The 22,532-nt window shown below is 35.0% G+C and overlaps 1 protein-coding gene across 2 annotated transcripts in view; it reads left to right on the top strand.

The window, feature by feature from the left end:
* ABCA12 (ATP binding cassette subfamily A member 12) overlaps window positions 1-22,532 on the top strand; it is a 191,964-nt gene that overhangs the window by 113,774 nt on the left and 55,658 nt on the right. For both annotated transcript variants that reach the window (XM_024124681.3, XM_024124680.3), the window contains exons 16-23: window positions 962-1,126; window positions 1,451-1,661; window positions 3,717-3,856; window positions 5,609-5,728; window positions 8,876-8,966; window positions 11,124-11,303; window positions 11,875-12,190; window positions 14,945-15,059. In XM_024124681.3, the coding sequence (XP_023980449.1) occupies window positions 962-1,126; window positions 1,451-1,661; window positions 3,717-3,856; window positions 5,609-5,728; window positions 8,876-8,966; window positions 11,124-11,303; window positions 11,875-12,190; window positions 14,945-15,059 (1,338 nt within the window). The remainder of the gene's footprint in view (window positions 1-961; window positions 1,127-1,450; window positions 1,662-3,716; window positions 3,857-5,608; window positions 5,729-8,875; window positions 8,967-11,123; window positions 11,304-11,874; window positions 12,191-14,944; window positions 15,060-22,532) is intronic.

Raw genomic sequence — 22,532 nt, 5'->3', positions numbered from 1 at the left:
TCACCCAGTGCTGGGAACATAACAGGCACTCAATTAACGTTTGTTGAATAATTGAGTGAATGAGAGAATAAAGTTAAAATTTTAACTTTAAAAATATTTTCAGAGTTTCTTCCTGCAACAGAAATATATTAGGGGATTATGATTAAACCTGATAGACCACATGAGCTTTTTGACAGAGCTTTTCTGATTTTAAGGAGCACATTATATGATTTTTGAATAATGGTATACATGAAGAATTTTGTAATTGACATTTGCCTTTCTGACTTTTAAAATCATTTATTTTGGGCAAAGTTATTGAGGTATTATTCATATGTTATAAAATTCATTCATTTTAAGTGTACAATTTAATGGTTTTTTTAGTAAATTATAGAATTGTGCAACCATTACCACAATCTGATTTTATAACATTTCTGTCAAACCAAAAAGAAACCTTGTGTCCATTTACAGTCAATTCTCATTCTGACCTCTAGCACAGGCACCCTCTAATCTATTTTCTGTCTCTATGGATTTGCCTTTTTAGACATTTTATTTAAATTGAATCGCACAATATGTGGTTTTTGTGTGTAGCTTTTTTCACTTAGTATAATGTTTTGAGTTTCATACATGTTGTAATGTGTCAGTAAGTAATTTCTTTCTTTTACCAAAGAGTATTCCAATTTAAGGATATAAATTTCGTTTATCCATTCCTTTGGATTGTTTCCACTTGTTGGCTGTTGTGAGTAATGCTGCTATAGACATTCCCATACAAATCTTTGTGTAGACATATTTTTTCATTTCTCTTGGGTAAATGCCTAGGAATCCAATTTCTGGTTGTATGGTAAATTTATGTTTAACTATTTAATAAACTTCCAAAATGTTTTCCAAAGTTACTGTACCTTTTAATATTTTCACCAACAGTGTGTGAGGGTTCCAGTTTCTCCACAAAAATAATTTCTTTTTTTGTTGTTGCTGTTCCTGTCAGGTGTTTTTCCCTAGGGAAAATCAAAAGCCAGTAGAAAAGATGATAGAACTCTTCATAAGGCTAAAGGAGATTCTCAATCAGATGGCTTCTGTCACACGACCGCTGCTAGACAAAATGAGATCCCTGAAACAAATGCACCTGCCCAGAAGTTTTCCATTAACACAGGTAGAAAAGTCACCCAGTAATAGTCTTGCTGGAAAATTCCTTTTGTCATCTTAACTTTTATTTGAGATTAGTATAATACATTCAGCTACAAATATAGTACGTTGACAAAAATCACTTACAGAAAAACTCTTCTACTCTGGCAAAAGTTTTTGCCACTTAAATTGGAGAAGTTTAGCGTTGTACATTTACATTTGGAATACATATTTTAAAGGAATTGTGGAATTATAAGGATCGTCTAAGCATTATCAGGTTTTCTTCTATATTGTTTTCAGTAGCATTTATAGCTCATATAATGTTAATAAATCGTGTATTTTTATCTCAAAGGCAATGTACAGAAACAACCGGCTAAACGCTACGCAAGGATCATTTAGTACCATTTCCCAAGCACTGTGCTCCCAAGGAATTACCACTGAATATTTAGTTGCCATGCTACCCTCTTCTCAGAGGCAGAGAGGCAACCACACCAAGGATTTTTTGACTTATAAATTAAGTAAAGAGCAAATTGCTGCAAAATATGGAATTCCCTTACATGCCAGTGAGTATACTTCAAAATCAGCATGGTGATGTCGCCTCCTAACAACATTGTCTGCTAAATCTTGGCCTTTTTTTTTTAATTGGCTGTATTCCCTGTATTGTACAATATATCCTTATAGCTTATTTTATACATAATAGTTTGCACCTGTTAGCCTCCTACCCCATCTTTCCCCTCCCTCCTTCCCTTTCCCCACTGGTAACCACTAGTTAGTTTTCTATATCTGTGAGTCTGTTTCTTTTTTGTTATCTTCACTAGTTTGTTGTATTTTTTAGATTCCACATAAAAGTAATATACAGTATTTGTCTTTGTCTGACTTATTTCACTTAGCATCAATGCCCTCCATCCACGTTGTTGCAAATGGCAAAATTTCATTCTTTTTTATGACTGAGTAATATTCCATTATATATATATATATATATATATATATATATATATACCACATCTTATTTATCCATTCATCTGTTGATAGACAGTTAGGCTGCTTCCATATCTTGGCAAATGTAAATAATGCTGCTATGAATATTGAGGTGCATGAATCTTTTCTAATTAGTGTTTTTGTTTTTTGGGGGTATATACCTGAGTAGAAGTGCTGAGTCATATGGTAGTTTTATTTTTAGTTTTTTTGAGAAAAACTCTGTACTGTTTTCCACAATGGCTGCACCAATTTACATTCCCACCAGCAGTATACGAGGGTTCCCTTTTCTCCACATCCTCACCGATATTTGTTCTTTTTGATGATAGCCATTCTGACAGACGTGAGGTAATATCTCATTGTGGTTTTGATTTGCATTTGCCTGATGATTAGCCATGTTGAGCATCTTTTCATGTGCCTGTTGGCCATCTGCATTTCCTCTTTGGAAAAATGACTATTCAGGTCTTCTCCCCATTTTTTTTTTTTTTTTTTTTTTTTTTTTGCGGTATGTGGGCCTCTCACCGTTGTGGCCTCTCCTGTTGCAGAGCACAGGCTCCGGATGCGCAGGCTCAGAGGCCATGGCTCACAGGCCCAGCCGCTCTGCGGCATGTGGGATCTTCCCAGACCGGGGCACAAACCCGTGTCCCCTGCATCGGCAGGTGGACTCTCAACCACTGCGCCACCAGGGAAGCCCCTCCCCATTTTTTAATCGGGTGTTTTTTTAATGCTGAGCTGTAATCTTAGTCTTTTGTAATAAATGAAGCATTAATTTTCCCCAAGAAAGCACTCATACAGCACTTAACCACACATCAAACATGTTCTGCATATCAACTCATTCACTCTTCACTTACCTATGAGGTAAGTGCTACTATAGCTGCATCTTAGTAAGGGAAATGAGGCACAAAGTGATTGAGTAACCTGGACACCATTGTCCAACATGAAAGTATCAAAGCTATGATTTGAACCCAGGCAGTCTGCTGCAAAGTCTAGTCTCTTAACCAGTACACCTTGCCAGTAAATGATACAATGATGTGCCTTAAATCTGCTCAGGTCAATATTTTTTCTTAACTTTTTAGAATTAGAAATTTGTATCACACACAGAAGAGCTTCATGAATGTAGCAGAACTATAAACGTTCAGTGGCACATCAAAGCTGTTTACTTGATCTATAAGCTTTAAGATGTAAAATGTGATTGGCTGAGCTTTTCCAAACAATATAGGGATGTTTAATATAGCAATTGGGTTGATGTATATATGCATCTTCTTATTCAGTCAACAAACATTTATTGGATAGCTCTTATGTATCTAGTACAATAGCAAACTTTTGCATATTTTTAAAAATTAAGGGCTGGTGAGGAATATCTGTTGGAAGACATTCTGAAATGTGCTTTTCAACCTTTCTAACTCCTCTTGGCAAAATGCCATCACTTACTCTGCACTTGCTTATTGGATTAAACTTTTACACCTAAAAAAGATTTGTTACTATGCTTTCTTACTTTGACACCAGATGCGTCACATTTGTTAATAACAAAGGAAGTATAAGGCATGTATTTTGGGGTGCTATAACAATAATATTTGTCAATTTACCATGAATAGATTTTAAATGCATGTATTAAATGGTTTTATTACACTTTTTCTTTCCAGCACCATTTTGCTTTTCTCTTTATAAAGACATCATTAATATGCCTGCTGGACCTGTGATTTGGGCTTTCTTGAAACCCATGTTGTTGGGAAGGATTGTGTACGCACCATATACCCCCGTCACAAAGGCAATAATGGAAAAGGTTTGACCATTATCACTCAAAGTTTCTATCTTGAGTATTAAGATGATTTTTAAAGTAGTCAGCTTCCAAATTTAGTCTCGCTGGCTCAGATTTCTTTATAGCCTACATACTATTACCTTTGGCTTTCTGAAACTCTTAACAGTTCTCAACTTCTGCCCTGTATATGTGTAAACAATGTAGATTGGGTGGTAGCTCCTTGAAGAGAAATGAACCTTGTTAACACTTGAGAATGAGGTTAGTTGGAGCAAGACCTCAGATTTTTCAATTTATCTCCAAAAGCAGAAAATTTTTCTACAACTAGTATCTAAGTTTCAAAGTATGTAAAAATAATGGCACTAGAAGAAACAATATTGGGCATTATATAACTAGTTTGAACAAAAACAATTGCTAAATTATAGATTATTGGCTTCATATTTGGTTGTACAACTTAATATCATATAGAGGATAGGTGTTGAGAAAGACATTATTAATAGTAACTATACTTATCACCTACCTAATATAACCATAATAGCATTTCTCTCTCACTTTTAAAGTTGGCTTTAGTGGTTTGAATTATAAACTTGATGCTTTTAAAATGATAGAGTGAAAAAAAAAACTCTTCTTTACCATTACTTGGTCATTAAACTATAGTTTATATAAATATAAATTAGTTTGAGTTCTATATAAAAATAAACATGAAGTCATCGCTGATTTCTAGAATGATCTTTGTTTTCACTGTTTGTGTTTTAATACCTTATTTGCTTTATTGACTGCACACTTTTGCATAATTTTGCATAAAGGAAGTCATTAAATGCTTATTTTCTAAGTGCAGTCTTTTTTTCTTTCTTTTCTTTTTGCTTGACTCACCTCTTTTTCTCCCTGTTTGATCCTACTCTTCCTTTCATGTAAACTAATGAATGTTAGCATTCAAGGATGTGGCTTTATATAATTTATGTGCATTCCTCTAATCCTTTATATATTATTATACTGTGTGCATTCATATGCAGAATGGTCATTGTTTGCATTATTAAAATGAGGTTTCATTATAATACTTTTCTGCATATTACTTTAGTCACACAGCAATACCTTGTGGAAATTCTTCCAATTCAATAGATTTAGTTTATTCATTTTTTTTTTATTCATTCTTTTTGAAGATTGTAAATTTTTTCATACCGTGGAATTTACTCAGCCAATCCTCAATTGTTGGATATTCTTTTTGTTTCTAGTGTTTGCTTTTGTTTTTTTGCTCATGTAAGCAATGCGGCAACAACTACTTTTGTGCCTATGACTTTACACAGTGGTATTTTTATTTCACAGAGGTGAATGTTCAAGATTGAGGGATTGAAGAATATTATATTCTGTTTTAATGACTATTGTCAGATTGCTTTCCAAAAAAAACTATATACATCCACCAGCAATATATGAAAGTATTCTTCTTTTTATATCCTTGAACTAGAATGTTTCTTTAGTAGTAAAGTGTACCATTGGTAAAAATGGGTAACTTGTGAGAATTCCAGAAGACATGCTTTTGGCTGTAAATTTTCTGTGGACATGAAGTAAACCCTAGATTTTCCAGAATTTTTATAAGTGATCTGGATCCTATAAAAGCTGCCACTTAAAAACTTTTAACCATATGGGAAATTTCTGACAATGTTCTACTAACTCTACTTTTTAGAACTGTTTCTTGAAATTATGTAACAAAACAACCTTAAGATACCTTTTTGAAATATAGGAAAAATACTAATGGACCAGATTTGTTTCTGTTTCTTCAAGTCTAATGTAACTCTGAGGCAGCTGGCAGAATTAAAAGAAAAATCTCAAGAGTGGGTGGATAAGTCACCATTTTTCATGAATTCCTTCCACCTGTTAAACCAGACGATTCCAATTCTCCAGGTAGGAGATGGTTCTGTTATTCACTTTTGTACGAATTGTAATTCTTTGAGATTTTAATCACCATCGTTATGTGAATGGGCAGATAGTAACTTAGAATCCATATTCAACAGATTAAAATTGCCTCTGCTCCAGAGAGCAGATCTGAGACGGGATAACAGATCTGTCACTCATGTTTGTAACCATCCTCACCTCTTATGCCACAGTTTCTCTGTATGTAATTCAGAGATAAATCATTTTACAAGTTGGTCCTGAGGCATAACTAGTGATGTAGATCTATTTTCCAAAATTAAATGCAGTAAAAACTACTTAAAATATGCTTATTTTATCTCTCTAGATTATGTTTTGCTATTTTAACCGAACCAAAATTCCTAAAATACTAATATTCTGAAGAAGAAAGTTAAATCTGGGGAGTTCTTTGGTCGAAACATTTGACACTCTAGTTTAGGTTAAAGATTTGACAGTGCAACTCAAATCCAATACACACTAGTTGAAAAGTATAATCTGCAATTCCCATAAAAGATGCAGGGTTTTCTGGAGAGGATGCAAGTAGTGTGGGGAAATGTTCCAATCACAAAGAGAGCTATTGGCAGCTAAACATCAAGCAGCAGAGTTAGACCCATTATCAATAGGAGAAGAGAAAATTTTCAGGAATGGTGACAACTTGGGAACTTCAAGAGAGTATGGCTTGTGTATTCAAAGACTTGAGAGAGGCCCTAGGAAAATTGATGGAGCCCTAGAAGATTTTTGCAACAACAAAAATGCCCTTCTTTATAATCATGCTCAAGAAGTTAAACATAGAACAAAGAATTTTTGTCATACAACTTTGATAGAAAAGTTATACGCAAAAGATGCTTTACTCAGTCTTTGTTTTGACTATCAATTAGTGCACAGTTACAATTACAACCTGAATTTTGTTATAAATGATAAAATTAATTTCTAAAATAGATATTTAACACAATTAATACAAAATAAACTTTTCATCAAACATCTTCCCCACAATTTACTATTAAATTTAGTTCTAATATTAAGCATGTCCATTTATTTTAATATTCTACTCTTCTCTGATCTTGAGCACATTACTGTCTTGATTAAATCTCAGTCCCCCCCGCCCCAGTTTTACTGAGAAATAATTAACATACATCACTGTATAAATTTAAGGTATATAGCATGATGGTTTGATATATACATATTATGAAATGATGACCATAATAGGTTTAGTTAACATCCATCATCTCATATAGATACAATTTTTTTAAAAAAAGGAAAAAAAAAAGTTCTCCTTGTGATGAAAATTCTCAGGCCATACTCTCTTAACAACTTTCCTGTATGTCACACAGCAGTGTTAACTATAGTTATGTTGTAGATTACATCCCTAGTACATATTTATCTTATAACTGGAAGTTTCTACCTTTTGACCATCTTTATCCAGTTCCCCATCTCCCCACCCCCTACCTCTGGTAATCACAAATGGATATTTTAAATGGCCTTTTTTAGTGAATCTCAGATAACAAAGGCTACATGGACGGTACTTTTGACACATGTGTTTTCCTCAGTGGAAAATTGCTCTTTTCTCCTAAAACTTTTTTTCTGTGAACAGATAAAAATCCTACACATATTATTTCATTAAGGAAAGTTTTGTTGGCTAAAGCAGTGAATTAAGAAAGGACATTATCTGTGCATAACAGTTCCAAAGTACAGTAATTTGCTAAGAAGAAATGCTATGACCATGTCCATAAAGGGATCATCATCTAATGGGAGTATCTTTATTTTGTTCTAGACCAAAATAAGTTCTTGTTCTCAATTATTGAGGAAAACTTATTTCTGAAAATGTGTACAGAATTTGAAACTTCAAGCTTTTAGCACATGACCTGGCTTTGCCATTGTGAACTCTTAGGCAAATGACTTAAAATACTTGCTACAGTTTATGAAACTCTAAAATGGGTCCATTGATAACCACTTCACAGACTTGTGAAGATCACATTGTGGAAGCATTTGAAAATAATATTATATATTATAGACAGGATTGATTGTAACAGGAGTGATAAGAGAATGGAAATAGAGTTTGATGGATCGTCTCTGAACTGCAACTAACACAGTGCTTTCCTTATTAGTAACGTTCTGATTCAGATTTTCCACAATGTGCAAATTAATTCCTGGTAAATAGTTAGATTTTAAAGAACTTGGTTTATCATAGTGTATAGCTGCATGATAGCCATCTGTCTTCATGCTACCAACTACTCTTAGACTCCTCAGCAACTACAGATTTAGCAAATTAATTCTATTATATATATGCGCTATTAATACATAGTATTCTTAATCATTTATCTCGATGATAACAAAACAAGATATTGGTAGAAGGACAGAATAATAAGTAGTACTGAACTGTCCTCTAAAGGGAAAATAACTTAAGCCTAGCTCACATAAAAACTAGGCCATGAATTTACACACAAGATGAATAAACATTTCTTTAATCAAGTTGAAGTCTCTCTCTTCATCTTTCCTTTCGACCCTTATTAATTGTACATCCTTAGGGAAATTTACATAGCTTCTTGGGCCCTAGCCTTGTCTTCTATTAACTGGGGATAATAATAGTGCTTACCTCTAGGTATTATTGAAAACTAAGTGAGAAAATCAAGGTAAGGTAAAATCTATTAGACAGTGTCCAGCACTTAGTAAAATCTCAATAAGTATTACCTAGTAGACAACTACAGTGGTAGAATTGATGTCTCCTAATTTGCAAGATAGCTACAAAAGCCTTTATATTTTTAAAGCACTTATTTTTTAAAAAAATTTTCAGTCTTTCCATGAGTTACTGCATGTAAAGTTTTATCATCAGTTTATTTTTCCATGTTCACATAGCTGCACTTATTACAGTATAAAACAATACCATAATAATTTACATTTGACTAATCTGATTAGATACCACTTTACAGAAAAGTAACCTGAAGCTGGAAAAGGCTGAGTGCTTGCTGAAAGCCTCTGAGCTAGGAAGTAGTAGGACTAGAATACAAATCAGTTGGGAGCCTTTGCAAAATGGTGCATTGAAAATGACCAGTAGCGGTACCTCATTTCACTGTGGTGTTATTAGAGAGACGATGATTAAACATGTTTTCTTTTTGTATTGAAACTGATTCCCTATATTTTTAGAATACTCTAAGAAACCCCTTTGTCCAAGTTTTTGTAAAATTCTCCGTGGGACTTGATGCTGTTGAACTCTTGAAACAGATGGATGAACTCGGTGAGTCCAGATTCACAAAACTTTTATTTACTTGTCATGTCAGAAATGTGAAAAGCATTGTGCCATATAAGATCTTCTTTTCCTTTTCTTCTGTATTTGGTTTCTATTTAGTTATCCTAAGAAAAGTAAAATCCTGGATATATCTATCCATCTTCTTCCTAGGTAGTTGTACAGTTACAAGTAGTAATGATTATTTTGATACCCAGTGCCTGTAGTTAGTTTCAGTAATTATAATGCAATATATTCCGTGTAAATGCAGCTTGTCCTTCAATCACAGGTAGGTTGCTACAGGAGGACACTTTTTTGGGGTAACTTGATGAAAAGCAAGTCTTTAAGGACAAAAGAAGATGAAATGGTTTATTTCTGGCTACATTTATAATTTTATCTCCACTGGCCTTAGTATCACTTTGACTAACTCAGAATGTAACCAGAAGAAGTTATAGAGTTAGCAAAAACAAAACAAAAGCAATGCAGAGACTCACGAAAATAAACCTAAATCACTATTCAAGGTCGGCTCCTCCTCTCATGATCATTGAAAAGGAACAGGCAGAAGAGGATCAAAGAAAGCTGTCTGAACTTATGCATTCCCTCTGCCACAGCCCCACCTTCAACATAAGGGATGCAAGATGTCTAATTCAGTCTGTGTCTGATTCCCTGTTGCTATGCAACCATGGGTAAGAGGAAGGGATTGAAAGCATCAGAATTTGACCGCAGTAGAGCAAATGCCCCTCCTCCTCCCCAGTGCTACTGGGACTTATGTGATTTAGGTTGTAAACCAATGGGGAGGAATTATGCCTACATTTATATTCTGTATAATTTTATGTACTTTATGATAGTCAACCCTGTTTGATTAAAGAAAGATGTTAGTGATTTATTCTCTAAAATTATCATTTGGGTAAGGAAACATTTGATCAAAATATCAGGGATAAACTACAAATTTCCTATATAGTTTTTTTTTATTTCTAACTTTAGATATAGGAGATGAGTTTTAGAATTTAAAAGAAGGTTAAAATGACTACAGCAGTGAGACTTACTGTTTGTGTAATTGTATATTTAACTTAGTATCAAAGAGGTTTTATAGTTTGGATTTGGGGAGCACTGACTCTTCATAGCTCTCTCTATCTGCCAGCATTTCTGAAGAATCCTTTGCTGTTGTGTTGATTTCCAGTGGCCGCTGGAGGCCACTGTTCAACCACAGTTTTACCCCTCCCCCACCAATGTCTATATGAAGCAAAACATTTCATTTTAAATTCTAATGAGAGGTGCATTTAAGAAGTTGCCCTCTGTGAGAAATTTAGTCTTCTATTGGACGATGGTAGAGACATGTTTGGGTTCTGTGAAGAGGGATTTATGATATCCCAGCCTTCTCAGTATTCATGATGATCAAGTCAGTGAAAATTTAATTGGCCAAGTGATTTATTAACTTGCAATTTTATATTTACCCTTTGTCTCAGTTGATTTCCTCATAAGGAATCATGAAATTCAAGAGCAATTAAACCCTCTTTCTTCCAGAGTAATTACCTGAAAAAAAATCTTGATCATTTTATCTAGATTAATACAGATATGAATAGAGATAGCTCACATAAGGTTTTAAGCCAAACAGTATTAGAAAGTTGTAACTATGTGGCATAGATTGTCACCTGAGAAATGATTCTGTATCACAACTGACTGAATGATGTCATTTATTTGTTCTACACACTCTGCGTAGACTTTCCTTGCTTAAATTCTTACATCTACATTCCCTGAACAAAGCAAGCATTTCTGTTTATTCAAACGCTTCACCTCTAGTTTATAGTTTTCTTCCTAACTAATGCAGATAGATTTTTAAAAATTGTTCACCTTTAGTCTTTGGTTAATTAAATTGTAGCAGAATATACTTCTGAATTAGTTTGTACCATTCTTTGTACTTGGGTTTACTGTGTCTGTAACTAGTTCAACATTCTCCTCAGTGAACATTTGCACAACTGGCTACATTTTCCCAGATATGGAGTGCTAGATATTTTTAGAGTAAATTCTACAAGTTCTTATTATTTATGATCTAGTTTAAGGCTTACTACTTACCAAAAAAAAATCAGTATTTTGTCCTGTTACTACTAGAAACAACATTATAACACAACATTATAATATGCTTTGTGTCTGTTTTTTTTTCTTCTTTAGATAGTCTAAGGCTAAAATTAGAGAACAGCATTGACCTCATTGATCATCTTAACACACTGTCTTCCCTGACAGTAAATATTTCCTCCTGTATATTATATGACCGTATTCAGGCAGCAAAAAGCATAGATGAAATGGAAACAGAGGCTAAAAGACTCTACAAAAGCAATGAACTCTTTGGAAGTAAGTGTTATTCTACTAGAATTTGAGCTTCTCTCTGTACTAAAATTGGCCAAATTCTCCCCTCACTTCTTTCATCCAGAACTCAGAAAAGTAGTTGGGGGTGGAGGGAGGACACTGTCCCCTCTGATGTCCTTAGAAATGAGAACCTTTCATGTAGGCAACCAACTGTATTGGTTGAGGAGCCTTCAATATGTGTAATTTTGTTGGTATGGTTAAAATTAAAACTGTAAAGGATTACATAATTACAGGATGAAGTTGAGTCCATCCTTATAATCAGTCAAGATTATTCATTTGTGTGTGTGTGTGTGTGTGTGTTTAATTTCAGTAAGTGGCTTAGAGTGATATATTTAATCTGGCCACTTAGTTTGTGATTATCTTCTCAAACTCCTGCTTTGAATCTCTGAGGGTGTCACTCTCAGTTAGCCATCTTTTCTGTAAATTAGAAGTCTGACCTTACTGTCACATTACTAAGTCAGTTGCCTGTTTGGCTGCCCCCTATGTGTACCCTCCAAACAATGAATAATGTCAACCATAAAATAACTTTCTGATGTTGTTGCCATTTTATTTTTAGGTGTTATTTTTAAGCTTCCTTCTAATAGCAGCCAGCACAGAAGCTATGACTCTGAAGACGTCTCTCTTCCTCCTGTTGTAAAATATACCATCCGCATGAGTCTCAAGACCTCACAGACCACAAGAAGCATAAGAGCCAAGATATGGGCCCCAGGGCCACACAATTCTCCGTCAAACAACCAGATCTATGGCAGGGCTTTTGTTTACTTACAGGATAGTATTGAAAGAGCAATTATTGAATTGCAGACTGGAAGGAACTCCCAGGAAATAGCAGTTCAGGTCCAAGCAATTCCTTATCCCTGCTACATGAAAGACAAGTAAGTCAATGCACTTCCAGGCATTTTAAATAATCAACGACTTTTTTTAGAATTCATTTCTTTTCATTCATTCGCACGTGTCACATGAAAGGAATAACGTTCACCAAACCTTTGTCAAGTGCTTGTTTCAAGGAAAAGATCCACAGTATAGGGCACAGCTCACTATAGCTGCTCATCGCTACCCAAATGATGCTAAAGTTCTTACTAAATGATCCATGTTTTCTTTACTATAATCCTTAGCCTTCCAAGTACTTTGGCCCCCAAATTAAGAGAGTTGGACTCCAGACTTGAGTGCATCGCTGCATGATTTTGATGTTACCAACTCTCAACTGGTTTTACTTTTCTCTAATCAAATAAGGACGTTAAACAAAACAATCTTAAAATCCCTTCCAACTCTCAAATTTAATTAGAAATATGTGAGTGTAGGGTCAGTTTTACAGAAAAAAATTAAGAGAACATTATTGATCAACTCTCTAAGATAAATATTGTGCTATCTGAAACTGTCTTATGTATTTGTATTCTCAGTTCACTTGGTAGGAATCTTTATCTAAATTGGTTTTGCTAAATGAACAAAAAATGTAAAGATCATGCTTTTAGACAACTGAATTTGAATATTCAAGGAATTTGCCAGTAGGGTAGCACTGAATGGTTCTTCCACTCTAACCACAGTAAGAAAATAAGGTTGGTGGGCTAAGTTTTTCAAGCTCATTCTACACAAAAGCTTGAGGCTGAATATTACTTTAAACGAATTGTGCTTGTTATTCAGCCCAGTTATTGCAGTTTATATACAATTGAGATGTGTCTGGATTTTTTTTTTTCTGTCTCTATCAATGCTTCTGTCTCCTTTGACTGAGCTATAGAGCTATAGAGATGAGGTTATGTAGCTGTTTGTGCAGCAGTGAGACGAGAAGACAGGTGATGATTCTGTCAGCAGGTCGTCAAGGTTAGCTACTTATTGTAGAAGCCAGTCAGGACCTTGTTGCCTAAACCATGTGTGAACTGAAATGGCTTGCATGAATAGTAAAGACCTGTGGTTTCAATTAAATGAAAATTCTCATCTATTTTCCTTCTCACTTTCTTCCCCTTGTAAATTTTAGTACCTAAGACGGTAGTTACCTGTATGTTTCTTTTAAGAGTAAAGTAACTGTACTCTGCATTCTTCATGGGAGTATGAACATAATGCCTTAATGTACCCATATAAACTCTTTGTTGCATACAAAGTGCTTTCACATATATTGTTTCATTTGTTGCACCAAACAACCTCATAAAGTGAGAGCAGATATTATCAGCCACGCTTTCCAGATGAAAAAATTGAAATCCAAGTAAATTGCCTGAAGTTGAATAGCTGGTACTGCATAGGTCCATTAATTACAATACCAGAATTTTCTCTTTCATACTATACCAAACCTAAAATACACAGTCACTTGGAAGAAACATTAGCGGGGATTTGCTATTAATGAATGAAGGCCTTTGCCTAATTCCAGGGCCAGAAACAGCATCAAGGCTGGACCTGATCCAAGACAAAATTCATTCAACAAATATTCTTTAAGTGCTTCCCCCTTGCCAGTTTCCCAGGAACCAAAAAAACTGGATGTGGCCCCAACCCTCACTTCTCCCCCACTAAAAAATCCTTCATATCTCTGTTGGTGATACCCTTCTGATGCTAAAGTGAAAATGAATGATGGTGATGTCATGTTCCATAAATATTTGCATTTTTCATGGGGAACTTGAAGGTAATTCCTTGGCCTTATAGATTAAAAAGAAAATGGCCTTGGGACATTTCTGCAAATGAAAGTTTCAGTGGAGCCTAATATGTAAAACAGATCAATTTAGAGATTCTCTCGTTGAAAACTACTCCTTTGCCTTAGCGCATAGTTGGTGGCTAATGTCAGAATCATGGTTCTTAGAGTGTGGTCTCCAGACCAGCAGCATCAGCATCACCTGGGAAATTGTTTAAAATGCAAATTCCAAACCCCATCTCAGATATAATAAATCAGAAGCTCATGGGTGGAGCCCAGAATCTGTTTTAAAAAGCCCTTCAGGTGATTTCGATGCATGCTCAACGTTGAGAAACACTGCATTTGAACATTCAGGTACTATGGGCCAGCCATTCGGGAATATATTTAGGGCCCAATGAAGTCGTCCAGCAACCCTCTAGTTACCAGAAAAAAACATTTCTATACTGTTTATGCAACATCCCCTAGAGCATTATTTTGAGGAATCCAAGTTCTTTGCATTTTAAATCAAATGATTTTGAGTTTCATTCTATTTCGTTTTGGGAAATTTGGTTTAATAATAACTGTGAGCTTCCAAAGAGTAGGTAAATACAGTAATTTGAGAAGATATATCTTTTAGCTAGGTAAACCAATCATCATCTAATTTTAAATCTGCCTTTTAGATAAGAATTTAGTTTAGACAGAAGGGCTTAGAGCCTTGCAATTATATCTGTATAATAATTATTTTCCTGACACACACAAACACCCTTTAAACAATTTGGCAATTTTATCTAACAATCCAGAACTGTTTTACTCTTGCAGCAGTACGGCAAGAAAATCATGCACTTACTGTTAAGTCAGCTTCACACTTCATAAATGGAAGAGTCATAATAATAATTAGTCTCAATTTCAGAACAGGAGTATAATTTCACTGTAGGAGGGAGTGTGTTCTTTATATATTAAAATCTGTAAGTGTGATATTCATTTTGGTCACTGGATTTTTGGGTTTTTTTGTTTTTGTTTTTGTTTTTCCTTACAGCTTCCTAACCAGTGTCTCTTATTCCCTTCCAATCGTGCTCATGGTTGCCTGGGTTATATTTATAGCTGCATTTGTAAAAAAACTTGTTTATGAGAAAGACCTCCGACTTCATGAGGTATGTTGAGAATCTCTTATTAAATAAGTTGTACATGGGCTTCCCAGCCATGGCCGCTGAGCCTGCGCGTCCGGAGCCTGTGCTCCGCAACGGGAGAGGCCACAACGGTGAGAGGCCCGCGTACCGCAAAAAAAAAAAAAAAAAAAAAAAAAAAAAGTAAGTTGTACATGGATATAATTAATTACCATGATTTTCGTCATACCTATGCAAACTCAGAAAGCCTGACCCATACCTGGTGAATTAGATGGAAAAATATATTGTGAAACATTAAGGCAGCTGGTACAGCAATATTTTGTCTTCTCAAAAAGTTGCGTAGAAGTTATTTTATAAATGCTTCTGAAAAACGAAATCTGAATAATTCTGAATAAAATCTGAGTACGATTTATGATCCTAACAGTAATTTTTGCCCAAGAAGTTACCTGTAGGACTTAGGATTTAACAAAAGAATTTTAAATGATAACAGTAATAACTATTAAGGCAGGAAAATTGTTGGCATAGTAACTAAATGAGTCCAAATGAAGATAATATAGATATATAGACATAGATATAGATATAGATAGATACAGATTTGGACGTGGACAGAGACATATGGCTTGTTTCAGCTCTCAAGAAACAAATTCTGTTTCCAGTATACCTTGTCTCCTTCAGTTCTCTCTCACTGACTTGTGATTTAGACTAAGAATTTCATGTTATGCTACTGATTAAGTTAATAATATGACGATGAAAGACAGGACCTGGGATGTAAAGCATGATCTCTTCTTGAGCATATTCTTCATCATTATCCCCAAATCCAAAATATCTCACTTACTTTTAGAATTTATGAAAAAGCATTGTGTGATTTTTTTATTGTATTACAGTAGAGATAATTTTATCTGCTAATCCTGTAATGAGCCCATTTACACTCACTCATGAAGTGACAAGATAGCGGAAACATTTCAAAACTGAGGGACATTAATTATTGCAAGCCTGGCTGACAATCTGAAACAGTGAGGTTAGAGTAACCTGTTAGCCCAATTGTACTTTTCAGACTTACTTTGCCAGTGCTTTTAGGCAATTGATTATTTCTCCTTACAAATTACAGTACAAATTACTGCTTCATGTTTTTGTCAGCTCAACATCAGACTTCCAGGGTTGTCCTAGAGTTTGAACCCACACTTTTTACCTTTCCTATTTGAATTCTGGGTGATCTTCAGCTGCATTTTTATATTTCAGTTATAATTTAGTAAAGTCTCATCAACTGGTTTGAGCCCCGTTGTTTTCAGGACTGTGTACAATGTTTTCTTAATCCCAATTTAGAAACTTGAATCCATGCCCTGGACCATAAGTTTGGTTGCAAGCTCCCACCTTATATTTCTCTGTCAGGTTCCTGGTACTCAGAAGTGAATCTTTACAAATTAAAGGAAAACTTTGAAATAGAAAACTGTGATAGAAACTGAGTTCTTTTCTACAGCACAATAAATAATCTACCTTAAAAATATAAGTAAACATAAGCATGTGTGTGTATATATGTGCTGTGATATATGTCTATTATGTATATGTTATATACGTATATGTAAAATACATGCATTCTGTATTATTTTGGTTTGAAAATAGTACTCTCTGGGGGATTCCCTGGTGGTCCAGTGGTTAGGGCTCTGCACTTCCAATGCAGGGGGGAGTGGGTTCGATCCCTGGTCAGGGAACTAAGATTCTACATGCTGCATGGCATGGCCAAAAAATAAATAAAGAAATAAATAAAGAAATAGTACTCTCTGAATGCATCTATGGATGTCATCAAAAAACATCAAAGCACAATAAAGAGTTTTTCTCAATAGAAGACATGAAAGACATTTTTAACAATGAACCAGTTTCTGTTTGGTAGCTCTGTGTCTTCATTTTGCAGGCATCTACTTTCAAAATTTAACTAGCTGGTCTTGGGGGTCTAAGTTACATAGTGGAAGATCACTGAACTTGGAATCAGAAAATAAGGCTTTGAGTCTTCCAGTTCATATTCACTTGGGCCCAATCCCTTAAACTCTCTGAGTCTTGTCATCTAGACTTCATTCAGCATTATATTTCCAGAATGTACTTTCTCACTGCCAGAACAGAAGAGGTATTCGATTATTCATTTTTTTATCAATTCTAAGAATGATTTTTTTTTTCACATTTTAAAGCCTCTGAGATGTATTTGATAGGGTGTCATAATTTATTTGGCAGTGATTTTTCTTTCTTGGTGGCATGTAAAATAATGACACATCTTAAAATTAGCAGCGTCCTAAATTTAAAGGAATATGGTCTATTCGTGAGATGAGTTGATGGAAGCTGGTGTGGAATGAGTAGAATATTTCTAATGACCCTGCTCAGCCTCCCTCCTCTGCCAACAGTTCTAAACTAACCTCGTCCTTTTTAAAGATGAAAAAGCTGAGCCGAGAAAGTGAGAGGTGACTTGATGAAAACTATGGGCTAGTTAATGGTAGATCTGGGTCTAAAACTCGTGTCTGGACTTCTGACCAATTCTTTTCCATGTTATAGCTACCTTCTGTCTCACAATTTTATTTTAGTAGCCTGGACTCCTAACGACTATTGAAGATGATGATGGATAAACTCTTAGGTTACCAGCAACTCAAGATCACTTTTTAATATTATCATTTTAATATTTACTAAGATCTAAAGCTGCCCATTCTCTTCTTCCTTTTCCCAATTGAATAAAAAAGTAAACAAACAAACAAACAAACCATTTTTCCTTCTGTAATTGTTGTCACAGCTAGGCAGAGAAACCAGGTCAGTTGCTAATTCAGTGAAGCCATTCACCTTTGAACTTGTTATGGTATGATTCTAGTAAACTCCTTTAATTTGTTAAAGAAATTTAGCACAAATATTAATGCCCAATAAGTTTATTGATAAAATTAAGCCTGTAGTTTAAAAAAACTATTTCAAAATGGCTTGCAATTGAGTTTTATTCTGCATTCCTTGCTTTATAAAATTAAAATATTAAATCTGTACAAAAGCTGATTTTATATCACACCGAAGAGTTGTTTTTCACATTATGTCCTCGGTTTCGCGGTTAGTTTCATCTATATAATATAATATAAGTCATTTATGGGGAGTTGATTGTTTATATTGCTTTGGAGACAAAATTTTGGAGTTGTCCTCTCTCTCAGTTCAGACAGGTAACCTAAAATATCTGTGATCCACAGAGAGATTACCAAGAATTATGCAAGAGTCTGTAGTCCTGTGGTGCTTCACTTGAGGCAATTTTTTATCTCTTCTTTTTTTTTGAATGCTAATTTATTCTTTTTTTTTAAACATCTTTATTGGAGTATACTTGCTTTACAATGTTGTGTTAGATTCTGCTGTATAACAAAGTGAATCAGCTGTATGTATACATATATCCCCATATCCCCTACCTCTTGCATCTCCCCTCCACCATCCCTATCCCACCCCTCTAGGTGGTCACAAAGCACTGAGCTGATCTCCCCATGTGATGCAGCTGCTTCCCACTAGCTATCTATTTGATAATATATATAAGTCCATGCCACTCTCGCACTTCGTCCCAGCTTAACCTTCCCCCTCCCCATGTCCTCAAGTCCATTCTCTACGTCTGCATCTTTATTCTTGTCCTGCCCCTAGGTTCTTCATAACCATTTTTATTTTTTTAAGATTCCATATATATGTGTTAGCATACAGTATTTCTTTTTCTCTTTCTGACTTACTTCACTCTGTATGACAGACTCTAGGTCCATCCACCTCACTACAAATAACTCAATTTCACTTCTTTTCATGGCTGAGTAATAGTCCATTATATATATATGCCACATCTTCTTTATCCATTCATCTGTCGATGGACACTTAGGTTGCTTCCATGTCCTGGCTATTGTAAATAGAGCTGCAGTGAACATTGCGGCACATGACTCATTTTGAATTATGGTTTTCTCAGGGTATATGCTCATTCGTGGGATTGCTGGGTCATATGGTAGTTCTATTTTTAGTTTTTTAAGGAACGTCCATACTGTTCTCCATAGTTAAGTTTCATTAGGTCCCATTTGTTTATTTTTGTTTTTATTTCCATTTCTCTAAGAGTTGGGTCAAAAAGGATCTTGCTGTGATTTATGTCATAGAGTGTTCTGCCTATATTATCCTCTAAGAGTTTTATAGTGTCTGGCCTTACATTTAGGTGTGTAATCCATTTTGAGTTCATTTTTGTGTAGGGTGTTAGGGTGTGCTCTAATTTCATTCTTTTACATGTAGCTGTCCAGTTTCCCCAGCACCACTTATTGAAGAGGCTGTCTTTTCTCCATTGTATATTCTTGCCTCCTTTATCAAAGATAAGGTGACCATATGTGTGTGGGTTTATCTCTGGGCTTTCTATCCTGTTCCACTGATCTATATGTCTGTTTTTGTGCCAGTACCATACTGTCTTGATTACTGTAGCCTTGTAGTATAATCTGAAGTCAGGGAGCCTGATTCCTCAAGCTCCGTTTTTCTTTCTCAAGATTGCTTTGGCTATGCGGGGTCTTTTGTGTTTCCATACAAATTGTGAAATTTTTTGTTCTAGTTCTGTAAAAAATGCCAGTGGTAGTTTGATAGGGATTGCATTGAATCTGTAGATTGCTTTGGGTAGTAGAGTCATTTTCACAATGTTGATTCTTCCAATCCAAGAACATGGTATATTTCTCCACCTATTTGTATCATCTTTAATTTCTTTCATCAGTGTCTTATAGTTTTCTGCATACAGGTCTTTTGTCTCCTTAGGTAGGTTTATTCCTAGGTATTTTATTCTTTTTATTGCAGTGGTAAATTCGAGTGTTTCCTTAATTTCTCTTTCAGATTTTTCTTCATTAGTGTATAGGTATGCAAGAGATGTGCATTAATTTTGTATCCTGCTACTTTACCAAATTCATTGATTAGCTCTAGTAGTTTTCTGGTGGTGTCCTTAGGATTCTCTATGTATAGTATCATATCATCTTCAAACAGTGACAGCTTTACTTCTTCTTTTCCGATTCGGATTCCTTTTATTTCTGTTTCTTCTCCGATTGCTGTGGCTAAAACTTCCAAAACTATGTTGAATAATAGTGGTGAGAGTGGACAACCTTGTCTTGTTCCTGATCTTACTGGAAGTGGTTTCAGTTTTTCACCATTGAGGATGATGTTGGCTGTAGGTTTGTCATATATGGCATCTATTATGTTTAGGTAAGTTCCCTCTATGCCTACTTTCTGCAGGGTTTTTATCATAAATGGGTGTTGAATTTTGTCAAAAGCTTTCTCTGCATCTATTGAGATGATCATATGGTTTTTCTCCTTCAGTTTGTTGATATGGTGTATCACATTGATTGATTTGCATATATTGAAGAATCCTTGCATTCCTGGGATAAACCCCACTTGATCATGGTGTATGATCCTTTTAATGTGCTGTTGGATTCTGTTTGCTAGTATTTTGTTGAGGATTTTTGCATCTATGTTCATCAGTGATATTGGCCTGTAGTTTTCTTTCTTTGTGACGTCTTTGTCTGGTTTTGGTATCAGGGTGATGGTGGCCTCGTAGAATGAGTTTGGGAGTGTTCCTCCCTCTGCTATATTTTGGAAGAGTTTGAGAAGGATAGGTGTTAGCTCTTTTCTAAATGTTTGATAGAATTCACCTGTGAAGCCATCTGGTCCTGGACTTTGGTTGTTGGAAGGTTATTAATCACAGTCTCAATTTCAGTGCTTGTGATTGGTATGTTTATATTTTCTGTTTCTTCCTGGTTCAGTCTCAGAAGGTTCTGCTTTTATAAGAACTTGTCCATTTTTTCCAGGTTGTCTGTTTTATTGGCATATAGTTGCTTGTAGTAATCTCTCATGATCGTTTGTATTTCTGCAGTGTCAGTTGTTACTTCTCCTTTTTCATTTCTAATTCTGTTTGAGTCTTCTCCCTTCTTTTCTTGACGAGTCTGGCTAAAGGTTTATCAATTTTGTTTATCTTCTCAAAGAACCAGCTTTTAGTTTTATTGATCTTTGCTATTGTTCCCTTCATTTCTTTTTCATTTATTTCTGATCTGATCTTTATGATTTCTTTCCTTCTGCTAACTTCAGGGGCTTTTTGTTCTTCTTTCTCTAATTGCTTTAAGTGTAAGGTTAGGTTGTTTATTTGAGATGTTTTATTTGAAATATTTCTTGTTTCTTGAGGTAGGATTGTATTGCTATAAACTTCCCTCTTAGAACTGCTTTTGCCGCATCCCATAGGTTTTGGGTCATCGTGTGTTCATTGTCATTTGTTTCTACGAATTTTTTGATTTCCACTTTGATTTCTTCAGTGATCTCTTGGTTATTAAGTAGTGTATTGTTTAGCCTCCATGTGTTTGTACTTTTTACAGATTTTTTCTTGTAATTGATGTCTAGTCTCATAGCGTTGTGGTCGGAAAAGATACTTGATATGATTTGAATTTTCTTCAATTTACCAAGGCTTGATTTGTGACCCAAGATTTGCTCTATCCTGGCGAATGTTCCATGAGCACTTGAAAAGAAAGTGTATTCTGTTGTTTATGGCTGGATATCCTATAAATATCAATTAAGTCCATCGTTTTTAATGTATCATTTAAAGCTTGTGTTTCCTTATTTATTTTCATTTTGGATGATCTGACCATTGGTGAAAGTGGGGCGTTAAAGTCCCCTACTATTATTGTGTTACTGCCAATTTCCCCTCTTACGGCTGCTAGCATTTGCCTTACGTATTGAGGTGCTCCTATGTTGGGTGCATAAATATTTACAATTGTTATATCTTCTTCTTGGATTGATCCCTTGATCATTATGTAGTGTCCTTCTTTGTCTCTTGTAATAGTCTTTGTTTTAAAGTCTGTTTTGTCTGATATGAGAATTGCTACTCCAGCCTTCTTTTGATTTCCATTTGCATGGAATACCTTTTTCCACCCCCTCACTTTCAGTCTGTATGTGTCCCTAGGTCTGAAAGGCTTCTCTTGTAGACAGCATATATATGGGTCTTGTTTTTGTATCCATTCATCCAGTCTATGTCTTTGGTTGGAGCATTTAATCCATTTACATTTAAGGTAATTATTGATATGTATGTTCCTATTACCATTTTCTTAATTGTTTTCGGTTTGTTATTGTAGGTCCTTTTCTTGTCTTGTGTATCCTGCCTAGAGACGTTCCTTTAGCATTTGCTGTAAAGGTGGTTTGGTGGTGATAAATTCTCTTAGCTTTTGCTTGTCTGTAAAGGTTTTAGTTTCTCCGTTGAATCTGAATGATATCCCTGCTGAGTAGAGTAATCTTGGTTGTAGGTTTTTCCCTTTCATCACTTTAAATATGTCCTGCCACTCCCTTCTGGCTTGCAGAATTTCTGCTGAAAGATCAGCTGTTAACCTTATGGGGATTCCCTTGTATGTTATTTGTCACTTTTCCATTGCTGCTTTTAATATTTTTTCTTTGTATTTAACTTTTGATAATTTGATTAATATGTGTCTTGGCATGTTTCTCCTTGGATTTATCCTGTATGGGACTCTC

This window comes from Physeter macrocephalus, chromosome 2 (assembly GCF_002837175.3).
Source record: "Physeter macrocephalus isolate SW-GA chromosome 2, ASM283717v5, whole genome shotgun sequence".
NCBI classification, from domain to species: Eukaryota; Metazoa; Chordata; class Mammalia; order Artiodactyla; family Physeteridae; genus Physeter; species Physeter macrocephalus.
This window is presented reverse-complemented; position numbering and strand designations above follow the sequence as displayed.